Source organism: Ovis aries, chromosome 1 (genome assembly GCF_016772045.2).
Source record: "Ovis aries strain OAR_USU_Benz2616 breed Rambouillet chromosome 1, ARS-UI_Ramb_v3.0, whole genome shotgun sequence".
Taxonomy (NCBI): Eukaryota; Metazoa; Chordata; class Mammalia; order Artiodactyla; family Bovidae; genus Ovis; species Ovis aries.
Genome location: NC_056054.1, coordinates 16,776,808 through 16,796,825, shown reverse-complemented (window position 1 = coordinate 16,796,825; position 20,018 = coordinate 16,776,808). Strand labels below are relative to the sequence as shown.

Genomic DNA, 20,018 nt, shown 5'->3' with positions numbered 1-20,018 from the left:
AATATTCATCTCAACTGATTCTAGGGTAAGTAGGCTGTACTTTTGAGAAACTGCTTTTGAAGATGTGGTTTTCAAGGCCAAGCAGTTTTCCTTTAACAGTTATTTTAGTTCAGTCGCTCAGTTGTGTCCAACTCTTTGCAACCCCATGGACTGCAGCATGCCAGGCTTCCCTGTCCGTTACCAACTCCTGGAGGATGATGCCATCCAACCATCTCATCTTCTGTCATCCCCTTCTCCTTCTATCTTCAGTCTTTCGGAGCATCAGGGTCTTTTCCAAGGAGTCGGCTCTTCACATCAGGTGGCCAAAGTATTGGAGCTTCAGTTTCAGCATCAGTGCTTCCAATGAATATTCCAGTTTGATTTTCTTTAGGGTTGACTGGTTTGATCTCCTTGCTGTCCAAAGGACTCTAAAGAATCTTCTCCAACACCCCAGTTCAAAAGCATCAATTCTTAAGTGCTCAGGTTTCTGTGGTCTAACTGTCACATCCGTATGTGACTACTGGAAACCATCAGTTATTTAACCTGGGCCAATTTTCTCCACCTTTAACTTGGCCATCCTAATTATGTCTGCCTCTGCTCTTTGAGTTTTTTCTCTTAGGGTTGTTAGATGTAGTGTGTCTCCAAGTTGTGAGATCTGAAGTAATCTCTTTTCTCTATTGTGTGCTGTAAATACATGTCACGGCTCTCATAGCTCTCTGGGTGTTTTTATTTTCTGAATATGCTCTTGGTATTTTTTCCAGAAGATTCATGATTCCCATATGAAAAGCATTATATTCCATTTTCTGAATTGGTAGAAAAGATGCTTACCCTTATGGAGAAAGCTTTTTTGATAGAGAATACAATATAGAGGAGGAAGAACATTAAACAAATCATTGCGTAATGTGAAATGTACATTTTGCCTGACCTAAGCATCTATGAAAATCAGAAAAGATTTCCTTCAGGAACTAACATTTGAACTAAGAATGAATTGGAGATTGAGGAGACTCAGGTGAAGGGAGTGAAGGAAGGCTGGAGGCCATAACTTTTGTAGTAGATGGAAAGCCTACAGGTGAGAGAGAACATTGGAGAGGGTGAGGGTAGAGTACAGATAGTATAGATTTAGAGATAGCAGGGTAGGGTGAGGTCATGAAGACTCTTGTGGAGGCTTTAGGATTGTAGATTGTATCCTAAGGGCAATGGGAATTTACTGAAAGATTTTAATTGAAGCAGTAAAGTCAGATTTGCCTTGTGAGGAAGTAACTGCCTGCTGGGCGGAGAATATTGGAGAGGGGTAAAGAGAGGAACGAAGCTATTGTACTAGTTTTTGGTGCGACTGGTGTCCTAGACTGAGATGGTAACAGAAGAGATGGAATAAAGACGGTAAATTGAAGGCAGACTTACAAGATTTGGTGACAGATTTGTTTTAGATGGTAAAGAGGAAGGAGGAGTTAAGGAGGCTTGACAGGTGTCTGATTGGAGCAGTTATGTGAATAAGCAGAGAAAAGGAAACTGAAAGAAGACCACATTGGAAATAAAGATTGAGTTTAGTTTTAAACATGTTTGGTTGGAGTTTCTGGCGATGTCTAGTAGAATGTTGAAAATTTATGTTAATTTAGGAGAAAGGTCTGTAACAGATGGTTATTGAAGCCATGGCTGTGGATGAGATTGCCTACACAGCAAATGTAGAAATGAAAAAAGAACAGTGGCAGAATCTGGAAGATTTCCAGCTTTTAAGCTTTTAATAGAGGAGGAAGACCCAAGTAGAGATGTGTTCTTCCAAAGCCATTTAGAAAACATGACCATTTTGATTTCATCTTGATGTTTTCTTTCCATCCTGATGTTTTTAGATGGGTAGTTTTTCTGATTAGTTCTTGCTTTCCTTTGTCTTCTTTTGGATTTGGACTGAGTACTTTTTGTGATTTCATTTTATTTTCACTATGATTTTATTAGTTATATCTCTTCCTAAATTTTGTTTTAAGAAGTAATTATTCTAGAATTTACCGCCCATATCTTTAACTTATCACACTCTACCTTCATTATACTATTTTATGTATGGAGTGAGAACTTTATAAACCTTATACAGTTGATCCTTGAATAGCCCAGGCAGTGCAGGCTGACTCCTCCACAGTCGAATGTATAATTTTACAGTTGGTTCTCCGTATCCTGGTTCCACATCTGCACATTCAACCAGCCTTGGATTGTATAGTACTGTAGCGTATTGTGGTGGTGGTTTAGTCACCAAGTCACGTCTAACTCTTGGAACTCATGATTGTGGCTCGCCATGCTCCTCTGTCCATGGATTTCTCAGGCAAGAATACTGAAGTGGGTTGCCATTTTCTTCTTCAGGGGATCTTTCTGACCCAGGGATCAAACCCATGTCTCCTGCATTGCAGGCGGATTCTTGACTGCTGAGCCGCCAGGAAAGCCCACTATAGTATGTATTTACTGGAAAAAAGTATGTTTAGTGGACCAGTACAATTCAAACCCATATTGTTCAAGGGTCTGCTGTACTTCTGATTCCCCTGAGCCAGCCTTTATGTTGTTGCCATGTTTTCCCTTTACATGTTAAAAACCTCATAATAAGCTGTTATATTTGCTTTAGACAGTCATCTTTTAAAGGCATTACAAATAAGAAAAAGTGATTTTTAAAAATTTGCCTTCATTTTCACAGTTTCTGGAACTTCATTTCTTCTTGTAGTTTCAAGTTTCCATTTGGTATCATACTTCTGCCTGAAGAACTTCCATCTAACATTGCCAGCCAACTGGTGGTACAAAAAGTGAATTTTTTCAGCTTTTGTGTCTTGCAAAGTCTTTATTTTGCCTTCATTTTTGAGAGATATTTTCATTGCATATAGAATTGACTTTTTCTTTTATTATTTTAAAGATGTCGCTTTGTTTTTTTCTAACTTGCACAGTTTTTTGAGACATCTGCTGTAATTCTGATGTTTATTTCTCTGTACATAATCTTTTTTTTTTTCTCTTGCTTCCTTCAAGATGTTCATTTTGATTTTCAGCATTTGGGCTATAATGAATATAGGTGTGTGGATTTTTAATTCCTTCTGCTTGATGTTCTCTGAGATTCATGCATCTGTGATTCGATGTGTCCTGTATTATTTTTGGAGGATTCTTGACTGTTACTTCTTCAAATTCTTCTCTGCCCCATTCCTTTTCATTTCTTCTTCTGAGACCCTAATTACATGAATTGTTACACACTTCTTGGATGAACTTTTTTGTATTTGTGCATGTGTACATGCCCGCATGCATGTATATTAGTTGGGATAATTTCTACTGATCTATCCTCAAGATATCTGAGCCTTTCCCTAGTTGTGTCCCATCTACTGGTGAACCATCTAGGGAGTTTTTTTTTATCTTTGACCGTGGTTTTTTGAAACATAATCATGTTACATTTGACCCTTTCTTATAGTTTACACGTCTCAGTTGAAATTCCCCATCTTTTAATGCAGTTGTGCACTTTTTCTACTTGTTGCTTGAACCTATAGTTTTCTAAAAGTTCTTGTCTGATATTTCTGACATCTGCGTCATTTCTCAGTGTGGTTTTTGCGGATTACTTTATCTTTTGACAGTGGGTTTTTCTCCCCCCTTCTTTTCCATGTCTCTTGCAACTTTTGACAGTTTTAGCTACATGTGTAGAAGAATGGTTGAGATAGAGGTAAATAGCATTTATAACTGTAAATGGACAGTCATCTTTTTTCACAGGCCATTTGTGACGGAGTTGAATTACTCTTACCAGTAGTTGAGCTGGATTTGAGTTTCGCTGTTGGTACCTTTACCTTTAGTATACCAGACTTTACATTCCTCCACAGTAGACCCCTGTTGCCTTGTGCTTGGAGACAGGCTTGGGTACTGTAGAGCTTTCTCAATTTTCCTGCTTCCTCTTTAAGTTTTAGTCGTCTCTGCCCCCCTTGCTACAGATGGGGATCTCCGTGCTTCTGCCCCTCCTCTATCAGTAGATTATTACTTGTTATTCCTGCCAAGCTTGTGCTAGGGTCTCGTGGTTTTGTGTTCTGTTTTTTGGTCTTGATCCAGACTTAGTCTTACTCAAGCCCTTGGACCTGTTGGGGAGGGGTGTCCTTTTTCAGTGTTTTTTTACCCCCTCAGCGAGATCAGTTATCCTTGTTTATCCAGTTACATTTGGGTGGGAGTTTTGTGCCCCTTTCCAAGCTATAGTCAACCTCCACGTCAGTGTGGTGTATTGGAGTAGAATCCTGGCCCCAGGGCAGTTTCTGACACTTGGCCCATTGTTGCCATTACTGTTCCGTCTTCCAGTCTTGTCCGGCTCCTTGCAAACTCATGGACTGCAGTATGTCAGGCTTCCCTGTTCTTCACTGTCTCCTGGAAATTTTGGAGCATTTCATTAAGAAGAAATGGCCTGTAGGTGTTTTCTTTAAGAATTGAGGCATAGTCCTGCTTATTCATGAAAGATCACCTGTTTCACAGATTCTTCAGGTCTCTGAGTGTATTTTCCTTCTGTCCAAATTGGTTTTTCTTTCCTGCTGCATTTGAGGAACCTACATGTTCCTGCTGACTTCTGTAACCCATGTCTTCCCATGTGGTTTTCTTTCTTACATATCATAGTGAGAACCTAGTTGGCTTTTATGTACTCTGGTAATGGAGCAGTGGAATTTTTTAATTTACAACTTTTTAAACTCATTAAAAAGTGGTAACATATGTGCCTTGTAGATCATTTGAACATGATAGAAAAGTGAAAGGAAGAAAATAAACTTCACTTATAATTCCGTGTAAAATAACTCCTAGCATTTTGCAGTCTGCCTTGTTTCTAAGAATAAATAAATTAGCTAATAAATAGATACCAAAATTAAAATCACAATATGCATATAATTTTTTATTTGGTTAACGTTAATCATAGACATCTTCCTGCATCATTAAAAGATCTTACTAAACATTTAAAAAGGGACATATACTCCCTTATTTGGAGTTTTGTAAGATTCACTGGAACTGTCTTTTCCAATAACTGTTTCCCTTTGCAGCATTCATAATTAAAAATCAGAAAGATTTAAATTTGAAGCTCATTTAAAAGCTTATTCCATTTGTAATGATATGTCACCATACAGAGATATTTAGGTTGCTGATTCTGTTTTTAACGGAGGGTTTTGATTTTTGGATTCCAATGACCCTATAGCTTTTCTTTTCTTTAATTTCAGAATTCCATCCGACATAATTTGTCACTGAACAAATGTTTCCTTAAAGTGCCTCGATCCAAGGATGACCCTGGAAAGGTAGGATTCATTTTCTTAAGATAAAATGATTGGATTCCTCATTGTATCTGTTGGCATGTTTGAATCTGAGTTATACCTGTTATATAAAGAAAAAGAATTGTGATGAAAGCTTCAGGACCTTGTCTAGTTCATTGATAAGAAACCTTTGTGAAATAGCAAGTCTTCCATTACCCTGTACTTCCTATTCTACCTCACCTCGCCTTACCCTATTTTAGTTTGTATGCTTCAAGGAAACAGCAGACAGGAAGAGATTTCTTTTCAAGCAGTAAGAAGCTAGCTAGCTACTGTAGAGCTGGTCTTCTGTTCCAGGTTGCTGTTTCTAATCTAGTTTTTGTTTGGTTGTTTTTTTAAGTGTTATGTTTTAAATTAAACATGACTTTTGAATTTCTTGTTGGAACCACAATTTATTGTTGCATATAAGAAGTGAATCTGGGTCAAGGGGGAAAGGAGTGAATCTATATGTAATTGACTAGTGGAAGTAATTCTTACCCTGAAGTAAAATTTTTCTGTTTTATCCTTGTTTTCTTAGTTGTCATTTTTTCCTCTTCATTCCATTTATCTTCTGCCATTGTTGCATTTTTAGTATTTTATCTGCAGAAACGTCCTTTTTTTTTGAGTTTCAAACTTTATCAACTGAATTGTGGCCTGAACTTGGTACTAGTTGTTTGGTTTTTGAAGCTCAGAGTACTTGCTTGGACCATTTTTCGTTGTCATGATAGATTAGGACTTTTGAGATAGTCTGTCTTTTGGCAAGCACGCATTCTTTTTTGGTTGGTTAGACTCCTTGTCCGGAGAAGGCAATGGCACCCCACTCCAGTACTCCTGCCTGGAAAATCCCATGGACGGAGGAGCCTGGTAGGCTGCAGTCCATGGGGTCGCTTAGGGTTGGACACGACTGAGCGACTTCACTTTCATTTTTCACTTTCATGTGTTGGAGAAGGAAATGCAACCCACTCCAGTGTTCTTGCCTGGAGACTCCCAGGGACGGGGGAGCATGGTGGGCTGCTGTCTACGGGGTCTGGGGTCGCACAGAGTCGGACACGACTGAAGCGACTTAGCAGCAGCAGCAGCAGCAGACTCCTTGTCACCTTCTTCAGGCTACTGTCCCTGAAAGAATTTTTCTAAAATGTAAGCCTGATCATGTTATCACCCTGTTTCAAAAAGCATTCTCCAGTGTCCTGGAGGTGTTTCTTACATCCGTTACTATCTTTTCCTTAATCTTCCTTTCTAGCTATAATTTCACCTTATTCAAGATCCATTGTGAGGAACTGCTTGAAGTTTTCCAGACATACCTTTCATATAGTTTTCTCCTATTGCACAAACTCCCTCTATTTGTCTTCATACTCCTTGTCTTTTAAGATTGAGCTGCAACATTACCCTGTGAAGTTTTTTTTGTTTTCATATACTTCAGTTGAGTTTGTTGTTCCATCTTTTGAGTTCCTGTTACTTTGTCATCACTATAGTAGCTTCTAACTGATTTCTCTATCCTAGGGCTTACTATCTCCAGTGTATATAGTAGCCAGCCATCTTTCAAAAATGGTCATATGGTCTATGTTTAAAAATCTTCATTGGTTTATTTACTGCCTTTAGGTTAAAGTCTAAATGTGAAGAGGATGGGGATAGTTTGTATATAGTTCACTTTTTTAGCCCCAGTTGCTTGCACAGTGACTGGTGGCACTGAGGAGACACTCCTGTTGAATGAATGAATGTAAAGCTGACCCCTGAACAATGCATGGGTTAGAGGCATTGACACTCTGCCAAGTATAATTTATAGTTAGCCCTTGGTCTACATGGTTTCTGTGAATCCACAGTTCCACATCTCCCAGATTCAACCAACTGCAATTATGTAATATTGTATTTAATATTGAAAAGATGTGTGTATAAGTGGACCCGTTCAGTTCAAACCTGTGTTGTTAGCTGTATTGTATCCTCTGCTGGACTGTTGACTTCTTGAGGTTAGGACATGGAGTTACTCACCTCAGTTGTGAAGCAGGCATTCTCAAATAATGAATGTTTTATGGCATCTTCTGTGACCTGCCCCATCAAGTTGATTCTCTATAAGCTTGAATACATTATTGTAATAGTCTTGTTTGACACAGTTTACTATTTGTGTTCATAATTCTCTAAGGTTGTGAATAAGAATTGGTAAAATTTTTCTTAGCTTTAAAGCAGGCTTATTATAAAAGAAGAGGAATTATAACTTATATTTGCTTCATTTCAATTTCTGGTGAGTAATGAGGGTATATGAATCAGACTAAAAGTCTTCTTAATAGAGTTTCTAGATTATCTGTGTTATTAGAGTTCTATGAAGCTAGTAATTGCAATCAGATTTAATTTTTAAATGATACTTAAATCATTAAAAAGTAAAAAACCAACACCCATGAAGCGTAACTATATTATGTACTAAATTTTAACCAGTTGGAGATTTATTTAGTAAATCTTGCGCTGTCAGCTTTTCTTTTGTGCAGAACTCAAAAGCTTTTCTCCACTTTTAATTAAATAATATCATGGGGGTATGGCAGGTGATTAAGTAATACCACGTTATTCTTTGCAACCGTTCTTTTTGAATCAGGATTGTCTTATTATTATGCAACCAAAACAGTACAGAAATAAATTGAATCCTGGTAGACTAATAAAAGCTTTTAACTTTTAGCAGTGGTCTTTTTAAAGTTTTGTTTTTATCAAATACATCATTTGGAAAAGGAAATGGCAACCCACTCCAGTTTTTTGCCTGGAGAATCCCATGGACAGAGGAACCTGGCTAGCTACAGTCCATGGGGTTGCAAAGAGTCGGACACGATTGAGCAACTAACACACACAAATACATCATTGTTCTTATTGATTTTAGTCATTGTAGTAAAATCCACATTTGATATGATAAATATCATACATTTGATAGTATGTTTATACTAATAATCATTTTTATTTTCAGTCTCAAGGTGAGATTTAAATACCAGTTCTTAATTGATTTTGGTCAGAAGTAAATGTTGTAAATCTCATCTTATAAAGTAGATTTATATGAATAAAATCATTTTAGTTTTTAATATCAAAATAAGATTTTTTTAAAACTAAGTTCTGTTGCTTAAAACAGTTTGGAAAACGTTAGATTTAGCCCATTTTATAGACGAGGAACTAAGGTCCATAAATGAGGAATGACTCGCCCAAGTTCAGTGTGGAATTAGAACCCAGGTGTATTGGCTAGACTTACTTGCAAGTCACAGGAACCTATTACAGACTAACTTAAAGGAGAATATATCTGCAGGAGGGACTGGAGTAGGAGCCAGATTCTTCAGTTATATCACTGGGGATGTCTCTGTATACCTGCCAGTTCTACTAGCTTCTCTCATGGCTTCATTTTTAGCCAAATTCGTGGCAGAGATGGCCGTCAGCAGCTTCTGGCACATATTCACCTAGTTCAGTAACCCTTAGCAGTGCTTGGTGCCCACCCCACCAAATCCCTGGAGTACAGCAAGCATCTTAGAATGAATGCCCAACAAGGAGACTACACTTGGTTTCTTGGTTCCTATTACTGGTGCCTTTTCCATTCTACCAGTCAGTCTTCCTTGAAAGGGAAGCCACAATGTTAGTTAAGTTTTGGTACTTATGAATTGTTTTTTTCTTTTTGTATTACAGTGTTTCCTGGCATTTGAGGAGCTTTTCCAAAACCACCCTCACCACAGTGGGAGAAAACCATTGAGCCAAGGTGGGGTGGGAGTAGTTTTTGGTCTTCGGTAATGGGTGTATTTTAACCCCTTAGGATTTGCAAGCTGCTGCCACGATCCAGATGGGTCCAAGAGGTCGAGTTAGAAGTAGCTCATACAGCTTCTTTCCCATCATTCTGTGGTATATAACTCTGTTCAGTGTATCACCAGAGAGGTGTAGTGACCAACTTAAACTTGAAAAGTTCTTGTTGAATTACAGCTGCTTTTATAGGACTATTTATTATTGACTCAATCCTTATTTTCTAGTAATTTTTGTCATAAAAGTCCTCAATATTTGATACTCTCCCAATATACCCTAATGGTCTGAAATCCATTTTTCTTAGTTCCCTGAAACTAAATGCAAACAGCTACTTTATTGCTCTCTTTGAAAAGAAAAACAAAATGAAATTGTATTTTGCATACATAACTTTGCTGCCTTTTTTTGGGACAGATTTCTGTTTTCTTTCCCCTGATGACAGCCCTGTTTCTGCATCCTGTAATCTGTCTCTCTCCCTTTTTTTAAAAAAAAAATTCCTGTCTTTTATCTCCTCACTTACCGTTAGCTTTGTATTTTTGTCTGTTTTTTAATCTAATTTTTGCCAAAAGTCTTCTCATTCTGCAGTTTACACATGCCTCTTTATTTTAGAAGTAAGTATTTTTGCTCACATTATGAAAAGACAAATTGTATCAGCTAAATTTTGTTTTAAAAAAATAGAGTTCTCTTTTTTTGCTTTCCAGCTTAATCTTTTCTCAACCTTGTTTAACTCAGGAAAATGATACTTTGACTTTAAAGGAGATAAAAGATTACAGAAGGTAGTTTTAGCAGTTGTATAGTTAATAGCAGGAGTGGGCTTTAGGAGAAATGAGATGATAATTAAGACCCCATGAAGGCCACCTGCCAGGCAGGGGAGAGATAACTGCAATGAATTCATTGTAAGAAGAGTTCTTTGTTTCTTGGTTGTTTTTTACCTGGATTGGGGAGGCTGTAAAATGCTCAATGGCTGTGGAGATTGGGGATCTCCTGGTTTGTAAAGAAACAGCAAACTTATTACTAGAGGGTTAATTTTTTAAAGTTCTGAGATAGTGATTATTTTCTACTCCTATCCTCTGTCATAGTATAGGAGACCATAACATAGTTGACAGATTGCTTTTGTTCAAAGTGTATTCTTTTTTTTGGCCCTGTTAGTACTGTTTTGTATTTATTTGTAAATTGTCTCTTATTTATTAGAATCCTATTTGGGTCATTTCATTTGTAAAGCTTTGTAGAAAAACTGGAAAGGTTTGAGAGAACATAAGATACAGCATTAAGTGATAAACAGTGTTCTTGGAGAATCCCAGGGACAGAGGAGCCTGGTGGGCTTCTGTCTATGGGGTCGCACAGAGTCGGTCACAACTGACGCGACTTAGCAGCAGCAGCAGCAGCAGCAGTGTTGCGAAAATTATAGGTATGTACCTTGAAGAAGGAAGGTAGTATAATTTTAATTACTAGCCTTAAAATAGATGCATGATTTTTGTGAGGAAGAAGTTGACCTCTTATCTGTGTCTTTGAATAAAACCAAACACGAAGTGGAATTTAAAGATAGGCAAAAGTTTTGTTGGACACAAATAAGGACGTTATGTTTATTGGAGTGAAAAAAAAAACCAGGGTTCCTAAGGGAGGCTTTAGAGTTTGCCGCTTTTAAAGCATCTCAAGGAGAGAAGAAATTATCAGCCTTCATAATAGCTTTAACTCATGATAGGTAAGAACACCAATTGAAGACTGAGAAGAGGACTTGATCGGGTTTAGCTGAGGGACCCATCAGAACACAGTTGAGATAGAATGAGGAAGGAATTAAGGGAATTAATGTAAGTACTAATATGAAGTCAGGAGTGAAGAAAATGCGTTGGTACCAAGGGTGCATGTTAAGACAAGAATGGATTATGAATGTAAGACAGTCCCTTAGACAAACCAAGGTTAGAAAGCCCAGAGTAAGCGTTGAGAGGGGCATTCAGAGAGGGTCTGAAAGATTGGGATAGATAGGAGGTGAGGGTCTGATTCAAAGAGATAGCACTGCAGAAACAGAAAGAAGTGCTGGCATACAACGCTGACAAGACACTATTAATCAAAGCAGTTTAGTTAGGAACTGCGTTTTATTTGCACATACAGTATTCTCTGTTCTCTTCTTAGGAGCAGGATATAACATTTTGGTGGTGGTGGTCTCCTTTCCATATCTATTTTCTTAAAAAATAATTTTTTGCCTTCAGATTAATTTTTTAATTGCCCCTTGGTAGTCAGCACCACCTTGTCCCCCACCCCAAGCCCTGGCAACCACTGATCTATTTTCTGTTCTTATAATTTTGTTTTTTTCCAGAAATTCGAATAAGTGGGAGGCCTTTTGAGTCTAGCTTCTTTCACTTAGCATAATGCATTTGAGATCAGTCTTTATTGTTTGGAGTATCAGCAGTTCCATTTTGTTTCATATAGCCCGTATTATGGATTTGCCACAGTTCAATCACCATTTGAAGAACATCTGGGTTATTGCCAGTCATAAGTTCATTTGAATGTGAAGTTTTCTTTTAGACTTAGATACAATAATTGATGAATCTAAGACACAAGACAATGTTGAATTTAACCTGAACTAGTAGCATATATGTAATAGTTATTATATGTGAGTCACTCAGTTCAGTTCGGTTGCTCAGTCATGTTTGACTTTTTGCGAACCCATGGACTGTAGCACACCAGGCCTCCCTGTCCATCACCAACTCCCAGAGTTTACTCAAACTCATGTCCATTGAGTCAGTGATGCCATGCAACCATCTCATTCTCTGTCGTCCCCTTCTCCTCCCACCTTCACTCTTTCCCAGCATCAGGGTCTTTGCAAATGAGTCAGCTCTTCACATCAGGTGGCCAAAATATTGGAGTATCAGTTTGAGCATCAGTCCTTCCAGTGAGTATTCAGGACTGATTTCCTTTAGGAAGGACTGGTTGGATCTCCTTGTAGTGCAGGGGACTCCCAAGAATCTTCTTCAGCACCACAGTTTAAAAGCATCAATTCTTCAGCATTCAGCTTTCTTTGTAGTCTAACTCTGATATCCATACATGACTACTGGAAAAACTGTAGCCTTCACTAGACGGACATTTGTTGGCAAAGTAATGTCTTGACTTTTTAATATGCTTTCTAGGTTGGTCATAACATTTCTTCCAAGGAGTAAGTGTCTTTTTATTTCATGGTTGCAGTCACGATCTGCAGTGATTCTGGAGCCCCCCCCCCCCCAAATATCTGCCACTGTTTCCCCGTCTATTTGCCATGAAGTGATGGGACCGGATCCCATAATCTTAGTTTTCTATATGTTGAGCTTGAAGCCAACTTTTTTTACTCTCCTCTTTCACTTTCATCAAGAGGCTCTTTAGTTCTTCTTCACTTTGTGCCATAAGAGTGGTGTCATCTGCATATCTGAGGGTATTGATATTTCTCCCGGCAGTCTTCATTCTAGCTTGTGCTTCATCCAGTCCAGCGTTTCTCACGATGCACTCTGCATATAAGTTAAATGAGGAGGGTGACAATATACAGCCTTGATGTACTCCTTTTCCTATTTGGAACCAGTCTGTTCTTCCACTGCCAGTCCTAACCGTTGCTTCCTGACCTGCATACAGATTTCTCAAGAGGCAGGTCAGGTGGTCTGTATTTCCATCTCTTTCAGAATTTTCCACAGTTTATTGTGATCCACACAGTCAAAGGCTTTGGCATAGTCAATAAAGCAGAAATAGATGTTTTTCTGGAACTCTCTTGCTTTTTCCATGATCCAGCGGATATTGGCAATTTGATCTCTGGTTCCTCTGCGTTTTCTAAAACCAGCTTGAACATCTGGAAGTTCACAGTTCACGTATTGTTGAAGCCTGGCTTGGAGAATTTTGAGCATTACTAGCGTGTGAGATAAGTGCAATTGTGCAGTAGTTTGAGCATTCTTTGGCCATGCCTTTCTTTGGGATTGGAATGAAAACTGACCTTTTCTGGTCCTGTGGCCACTGCTGAGTTTTCCAAATTTGCTGACATATTGAGTGTGGAACTTTCACAGCATCATCTTTTAGGATTTGAAATAGCTCAACTGGAATTTCATCACCTCCACTAGCTTTGTTTGTAGTGATGTTTTCTAAGGCCCACTTGACTTCACATTCCAGGATGTCTGGCTGTAAGGTGAGTGATCACACCATTGTGATTATCTGGATCATGAAGATCTTTTTCTGTGTATTCTTGCCACGTCTTCTGAATATCTTTTGCTTTTGTTAGGTCCATACCATTTCTGTCCTTTTTTTGAGCCCATCTTTGCATAAAACGTTCCCTTGATATCTCTGATTTTCTTGAAGAGATCTCTAGTCTTTCCCATTCTATTGATTTCCTCTATTTCTTTGCATTGATCGCTGAGGAAGGCTTTCTTATCTCTCCTGCTATTCTTTGGAACTCTGCATTCAAATGGGTATATCTTTCCTTTTCTCCTTTGCTTTTGGCTTCTCTTCTTTTCACAGCTACTTGTAAGGTGTCCTCAGACAGCCATTTTGCTTTTCTGCATTTCTTTTTCTTAGGGATGGTCTTGATCACTGCCTCCTGTACAATGTCACAAACCTCCCTCCATAGTTCATCAGGCACTCTGTCTATCAGATCAGCTCCCTTAATTCTATTTCTCACTTCCACTGTATAATGGTAAGGGATTTCATTTAGGACATAACCTGAATGCTTTTTGGTTTTCCCTACTTTCTTCAATTTAAGTCTGAATTTTGCAATAAGGAGTTCATGATCTGAGCCACAGACAGCTCCTGGTCTTGTTTTTGCTGTTGAGAGCTTCTCCATCTTTGGCTGCAAATATAATCAGTCTGATTTCAGTGTTGACCATCTGGTGATGTCCATGTGTAGAGTGTTCTTTTGTGTTGTTGGAAGAGGGTGTTTGCTATGACCAGTTCATTCTATTGGCAGAACTCTATTAGCCTTTGCTGTCCTTCATTCCGCAAGGCCAAATTTGCCTGTTACTCCAGGTGTTTCTTGACTTCCTACTTTTGCATTCCAGTCCCCAATAATGAAAAGGACATCTCTTTTGGGTGTTAGTTCTAAAAGGTCTTGTAGGTCCTCTTCGAACTGTTCAACTTCAGCTTCTTCAGCGTTACTGGTTGGGGCATAGACTTGGATTACCGTGATATTGAATCGTTTGCCTTGGAAATGAACAGAGATCATTCTGTCATTTTTGAGATTGCATTGAAGTATTGCATTTTGGGCTCTTTTGTTGACTATGATGGCTACTCCATTTCTTCTAAGGGATTCTTGCCCACAATAGTAGACGTGATGGTCATCTGAGTTAAATTCACTCATCCCAGTCCATTTTAGTTTGCTGATTCCTAGAATGTCGATATTCACTCTTGCCATCTCCTGTTTGACCACTTCCAACTTGCCTTGATTTGTGGACCTAACATTCCAGTTTCCTATTTAATATTGCTCTTTAGAGCATCAGACTTTACTTCCATCACCAGTCACACCCACAACTGGGTGTTGTTTTCGCTTTGGCTCTGTCTATTCATTTTTTCTGGAGTTATTTCTCCACTGATCTCCAGTAGCTTATTGGGCAAATACTGACCTGGGGAGTTCATTTTTCAATGTCCTATTTTTTTGCCTTTTCACGCTATTCATGGCGTTCTGAAGGCAAGAATACTGAAGTGGTTTGCCATTCCCTTTTCTAGTGGACCACGTTTTGTTAGACCTCTTCACCATGACCCTTTGTTGGCCCTACTTCATGGCTCATAGTTTCATTGAGTTAGGCAAGGCTGTGGTTCATGTGATCAGATTGGTTTGTTTTCTGTGATTGTGGTTTTCAGTCTGTCTGCCCTCTGATGGAGAAGGATAAGAGGCTTATAGATGCTTCCTGGTGGGAGAGACTAACATAGGGGGAAACTGGGTCTTATTCTGATGGGCGGGGCCATGCTCAGTAAATCTTTAATTTTCTGTTGATGGGTGGAGCTGTGTTCCCTCCCTATTACTTGAAGTGAAGTTGCTCAGTCTGACTCTTTGTAACCCCATGGACTGTAGCCTACCAGGCTCCTCCCTCCATGGGATTCTCCAGGCAAGAGTACTGGAGTGGGTTGCCATTCCTTCTCCAAGGGAATCTTCCCGACCCACGGATTGAACCCTGGTCTCCCTGTTACTTACCTGGGGCCAAACTATGGTGGAGGTAAGAAAGATAATGGCGACCTCCTTCTAAAGGTCCCATGCAGGCACTGCTGCACTCACTGCCCCCAGCCCTGCAGCAGGCCACCAGCGACCCACGCCTCCACTGGAGACTCCTGGACACTCACAGGGAAGTCTGGGTCAGTCTCTTTTGGGTTCACTGCTCCTTTCTCCTGGATCCTGGTGCACACAACGTTCTGTTTGTGCCCTTCAAAAGTCTTATTTCCCAGGTTGTGCAAGTTCTGACAGCCCTGTGGTGGGATTAATGGCGACCTCCTGCAGAGGGCTTATTCCATACCCAAGTCCGCTGCACCCAGAGCTCCGTCCCTGTGACAGTCCACTGCTGACTGGTACGTCCACAGGAGATGCTAAACACAGTTCTGTCTCAGTCTCTGTGGGTTACAGTAAACATTATATGACTTATATGTGTTATATATTAAAATATATATGAGCTATCTCTCAGAAATCAGTTGTAGTATAGTAAAACCTTATCCACAACTTAATTTCTAAAAGGATTAGGTTAAGGCACTGATGATTTAAAAACAAGAAATAAAAAATAAATAAATAAAAACAAGATATAGCCAGCTATTAATAACAATAGAATATACTGTTTTTAAGTATCCTTATTGTGATCCACACAGTCAAAGGCTTTGGCATAGTCAGTAAAGCAGAAGTAGATGTTTTTCTGGAACTCTTGCTTATTCCATGATCCAGCGGATGTTGGCAATTTGATCTCTGGTTCCTCTGCGTTTTCTAAAACCAGCTTGAACATCAGGGAGTTCACGGTTCACGTATTGTTGAATCCTGGCTTGGAGAATTTTGAGCATTACTTTACTAGCATGTGAGATGAGTGCAATTGTGTGGTAGTTTGAGCATTCTTTGGCATTGCCTTTCTTTGGGATTGGAATGAAAACTGACCTTTTCCAGTCCTGTGGCCACTGCTGAGTTTTCCAAATTTGCTGGCATATTGAGTGCAGCCCTTTCACAGCATCATCTTTCAGGATTTGAAACAGCTCCATTGGAATTCCATCACCTCCACTAGCTTTATCAAGCCCATCTTTGCATGAAATGTTCCCTTGGTATCTAATTTTCTTGAAGTCTTTCCCATTCTGTTCTTTTCCTCTATTTATTTGCATTGATCGCTGAAGAAGGCTCTCTTATCTCTTCTTGCTATTCTTTGGAACTCTGCATTCAGATGCTTATATCTTTCCTTTTCTCCTTTCTCTCTTCTTTTCACAGCTATTTGTAAGGCCTCCCCAGACAGCCATTTTGCTTTTTTGCATTTCTTTTCCATAGGGATGGTCTTGATCCCTGTCTCCGGTACAGTGTCACGAACCTCATTCCATAGTTCATCGGGCACTCTGTCTATCAGATCTAGGCCCTTAAATCTATTTCTCACTTCCACTGTATAATCATAAGGGATTTGATTTAGGTCATACCTGAATGGTCTAGCAGTTTTCCCTATTTTCTTCAATTTGAGTCTGAATTTGGTAATAAGGAGTTCATGATCTGAGCCAGTCAGCTCTCTGTCTTGTTTTTGTTGACTGTATAGAGCTTCTCCATCTTTGGCTGCAAAGAATATAATCAATCTGATTTTGGTGTTGACCATCTGGTGATGTCCATGTGTAGAGTCTTCTCTTGTGTTGTTGGAAGAGGGTGTTTGCTATGACCAGTGCATTTTCTTGGCAAAACTCTGTTAGTCTTTGCCCTGCTTCATTCCGCATTCCGAGGCCAAATTTGCCTGTTACTCCAGGTGTTTCTTGACTTCCTGCTTTTGCATTCCAGTCCCCTGTAATGAAAAGGACATCTCTTTTGAGTGTTAGTTCTAAAAGGTCTTGTAGGTCTTCATAAAACCGTTCAACTTCAGTTTCTTCAGTGTTACTGGTTGGGGCATAGACTTGGATAACTGTGAGAAATCTGTATGCAGGTCAGGAAGCAACAGTTAGAACTGGACATGGAACAACAGACTGGTTCCAAATAGGAAAAGGAGTACGTCAAGGCTGTATATTGTCACCCTGCTTATTTAACTTCTGTGCAGAGTACATCATGAGAAATGCTGGACTGGAAGAAACACAAGCTGGAATCAAGATTGCCAGAAGAAATATCAATAACCTCAGATATGCAGATGACACTAACCTTCTGGGAGAAAGTGAAGAGGAGCTAAAAAGCCTCTTGATGAAAGTGAAAGAGGAGAGTGAAAAAGTTGGCTTAAAGCTCAACATTCAGAAAACAAAGATCATGGCATCTGGTCCCATCACTTCATGGGAAATAGATGGAGAAAAAGTAGAAACAGTGTCAGACTATTTTTTGGGGCTCCAAAATCACTGAAGATGGTGACTGCAGCCATGAAATTAAAAAACGCGTACTCCTTGGAAGAAAAGTTATGACCAACCTAGATAGTATATTCAGAAGCAGAGACATTTCTTTGCTGACTAAGGTCTGTCTAGTCAAGGATATGGTTTTTCCTGTGGTCATGTATGGATGTGAGAGTTGGACTGTGAAGAAGCCTGAGCGCCTAAGAATTGATGGTTTTGAATTGTGGTGTTGGAGAAGACTCTTGAGAGTCCCTTGGACTGCAAGGAGATCCAACCAGTCCATTCTGAAGGAGATCAGCCCTGGGATTTCTTTGGAAGGAATGATGCTAAAGCTGAAACTCCAGTACTTTGGCCACCTCATGTGAAGAGTTGACTCATTGAAAAGACTCTGATGCTGGGAGGGATTGGGGGCAGGAGGAGAAGGGGACAACAGAGGATGAGATGGCTGGATGGCATCACGGACTCGATGGATGTGAGTCTGAGTGAACTCTGGGAGTTGGTGATGGACAGGGAGGCCTGGCGTGCTGCGATTCATGGGGTCGCAAAGAGTTGGACACGACTGAGCGACTGAACTAAACTAAACTGAAGTATCCTTAACACTTAGAGAAACCATTTGCTATACTACAATCAGTATGCTAATTACATATTATTTTTAATCTGTTAAAAGTGAATTTCTTAATAATCTTTTCTGAACAGCACTTAGATTTATTTGATAATCAGGTTAAAAGGAATAGAAGACTGTATTTGTTTAGTTAGAATGTTCCAGAGACCTGAGCAGGCGTTGAAATAATTTTTGTCCATACATTCACTCAGCCAGTTAGCCAGCCAAGCTTTCTTCCTTTGAGTCCCTACTATGTGTTTGACTGTTGATAGCCTATTTTTATTGTCTGAGTAGAGTGATTATTTAACTTCTTGCCGAAATTAAAAACTTGTGAGAATGAAAGGGCTTTTTTCTTAATTTTGTTTAGTAAATAGGTATAACCTAAGACTGAAACTGGGCAGGTTGTTCATGTAGCTGTCTATGTGATCCATGCAGATGCTGTGCCGCAGTGTGTGGGCAGCTACGCAGGAGCAGCATCCTAGGAGGATGGAGGGCTTAAAAAAAAAAAAATTAAAATTGGATTAAACTGGGATATGAAAAAACACTGAGACACATGGTGTGAAGGCAAAGAAAGGGACAAAAAGGATTCAGTACTATGTCTGAGCCTCTTGAAATGGTGTGCATTGAGAGCAAAGGAAGAGCAGAAAACAGTCTGTGATGATTCAGTTTACCAATATCTACATGATAATATAGTAAAACACAGAAGTTACAGATTTGGCCATTTGGGATGGCTATTATTTATGATAGGGACTGCTTTCCCCAGGAATATGAGATTGATATTATCTTGTATTTATTTATATTTAATCAGATAATGGCATTTTATTAGTCTTTTAATCTGAGGGCTATTAAAGAATGGTCATATCTGTGTGTAATAGAGCAGAGAACTTTGTTGACATAAAATTTCAGTCAGAAATTATTGGAATAAGTAAGATACACGTTATTTGAAGTGGTAAGTATTTTGTAATAATGAAAATAAAGGCATTTAAGTCCATTGTTCATCTTTGACTCATCTTAATTTTGATGAATTTTCTATACTTTGATTTTCTTAATTTTCCTATTGTGTTTATTATTGGTTGGATAATTTCTATTGAAGAATGCTGCCTAGTTTTCAGTTGGGTGCCACATTCCCCCTCCCTTGCCAACCTCTAGAATTATTTTTTGTTTTAAGATATCTTGAATTTGACAAGTGACTCAGTTTTGGAAGATGTGTTCAGAGCTGGACAATTCTAGTTTGTGATCTTTGTTTGGGATTTTGTAGAGTAAGACTTTGCTGTCTTCTCTGCCAGGAAAGAGAACATTAACTTGCTATATTAGAATTGTTGAAACAAATAAATAATAATGTCTACATTTGTATATTGCTTTACAGATTAGAGAACTAATTTAACATGCATTATCTTAATGTTTAAAACAAACTTGTAGTTGAGTCTCACTTTCAGATAGTGATCTTTAAGTCCATAGTAGATTTTTCCATAACAGATTAGTTCACACAAATCTCACATGATGGAACATCACATAAATGGAAGTCATTTGGTACATTCTTCGCTTGTGTCCGGCTTCCTTCCCTCAGCCTAATGTCTGGGATGCTGTTGCATATGTCAGTTTGCTTGTTTGTTATTGTTAAGTAGTATTTCATTGTATGAATATACCATAGTTTTTTTTTTGTCTGTTTATCTGTTAGTGGACATCTGGGTTGTTTTCAGTGTGGAGTTACTTTGAGCAAGGTTTTATACAAGTTTTCTGTGGACATATGCTTTTGTTTCTCTTGAATAATGGAAAAATTGTTGTGCCAAAGGGTAGGTGGAACATTAACTTGATAAGAAACTGCCAGATCTTCCAAAGTGGTTGTGTATTTTACATTCCTAATAGCAAGGCATGTGAGTTCCAGTTGCTCCATATCCTGACCAACAGTTGGCATTACCTGTCTTTTTTTAAAATTGATTTTTATTGGCATATAGTTGATTTACAGTGGTGTGTTA

General features: G+C 38.9%; 1 protein-coding gene across 10 annotated transcripts in view; it reads left to right on the top strand.

Annotated features, from left to right (window-relative positions):
* The window catches only part of FOXJ3 (forkhead box J3), a 149,295-nt gene that overhangs the window by 56,741 nt on the left and 72,536 nt on the right, over positions 1-20,018 (top strand). For all 10 annotated transcript variants that reach the window (XM_060398115.1, XM_042246600.1, XM_042246602.1 and 7 more), the window contains one exon: positions 5,163-5,237. In XM_060398115.1, coding sequence (XP_060254098.1) covers positions 5,163-5,237 — 75 coding nt within the window. The remainder of the gene's footprint in view (positions 1-5,162; positions 5,238-20,018) is intronic.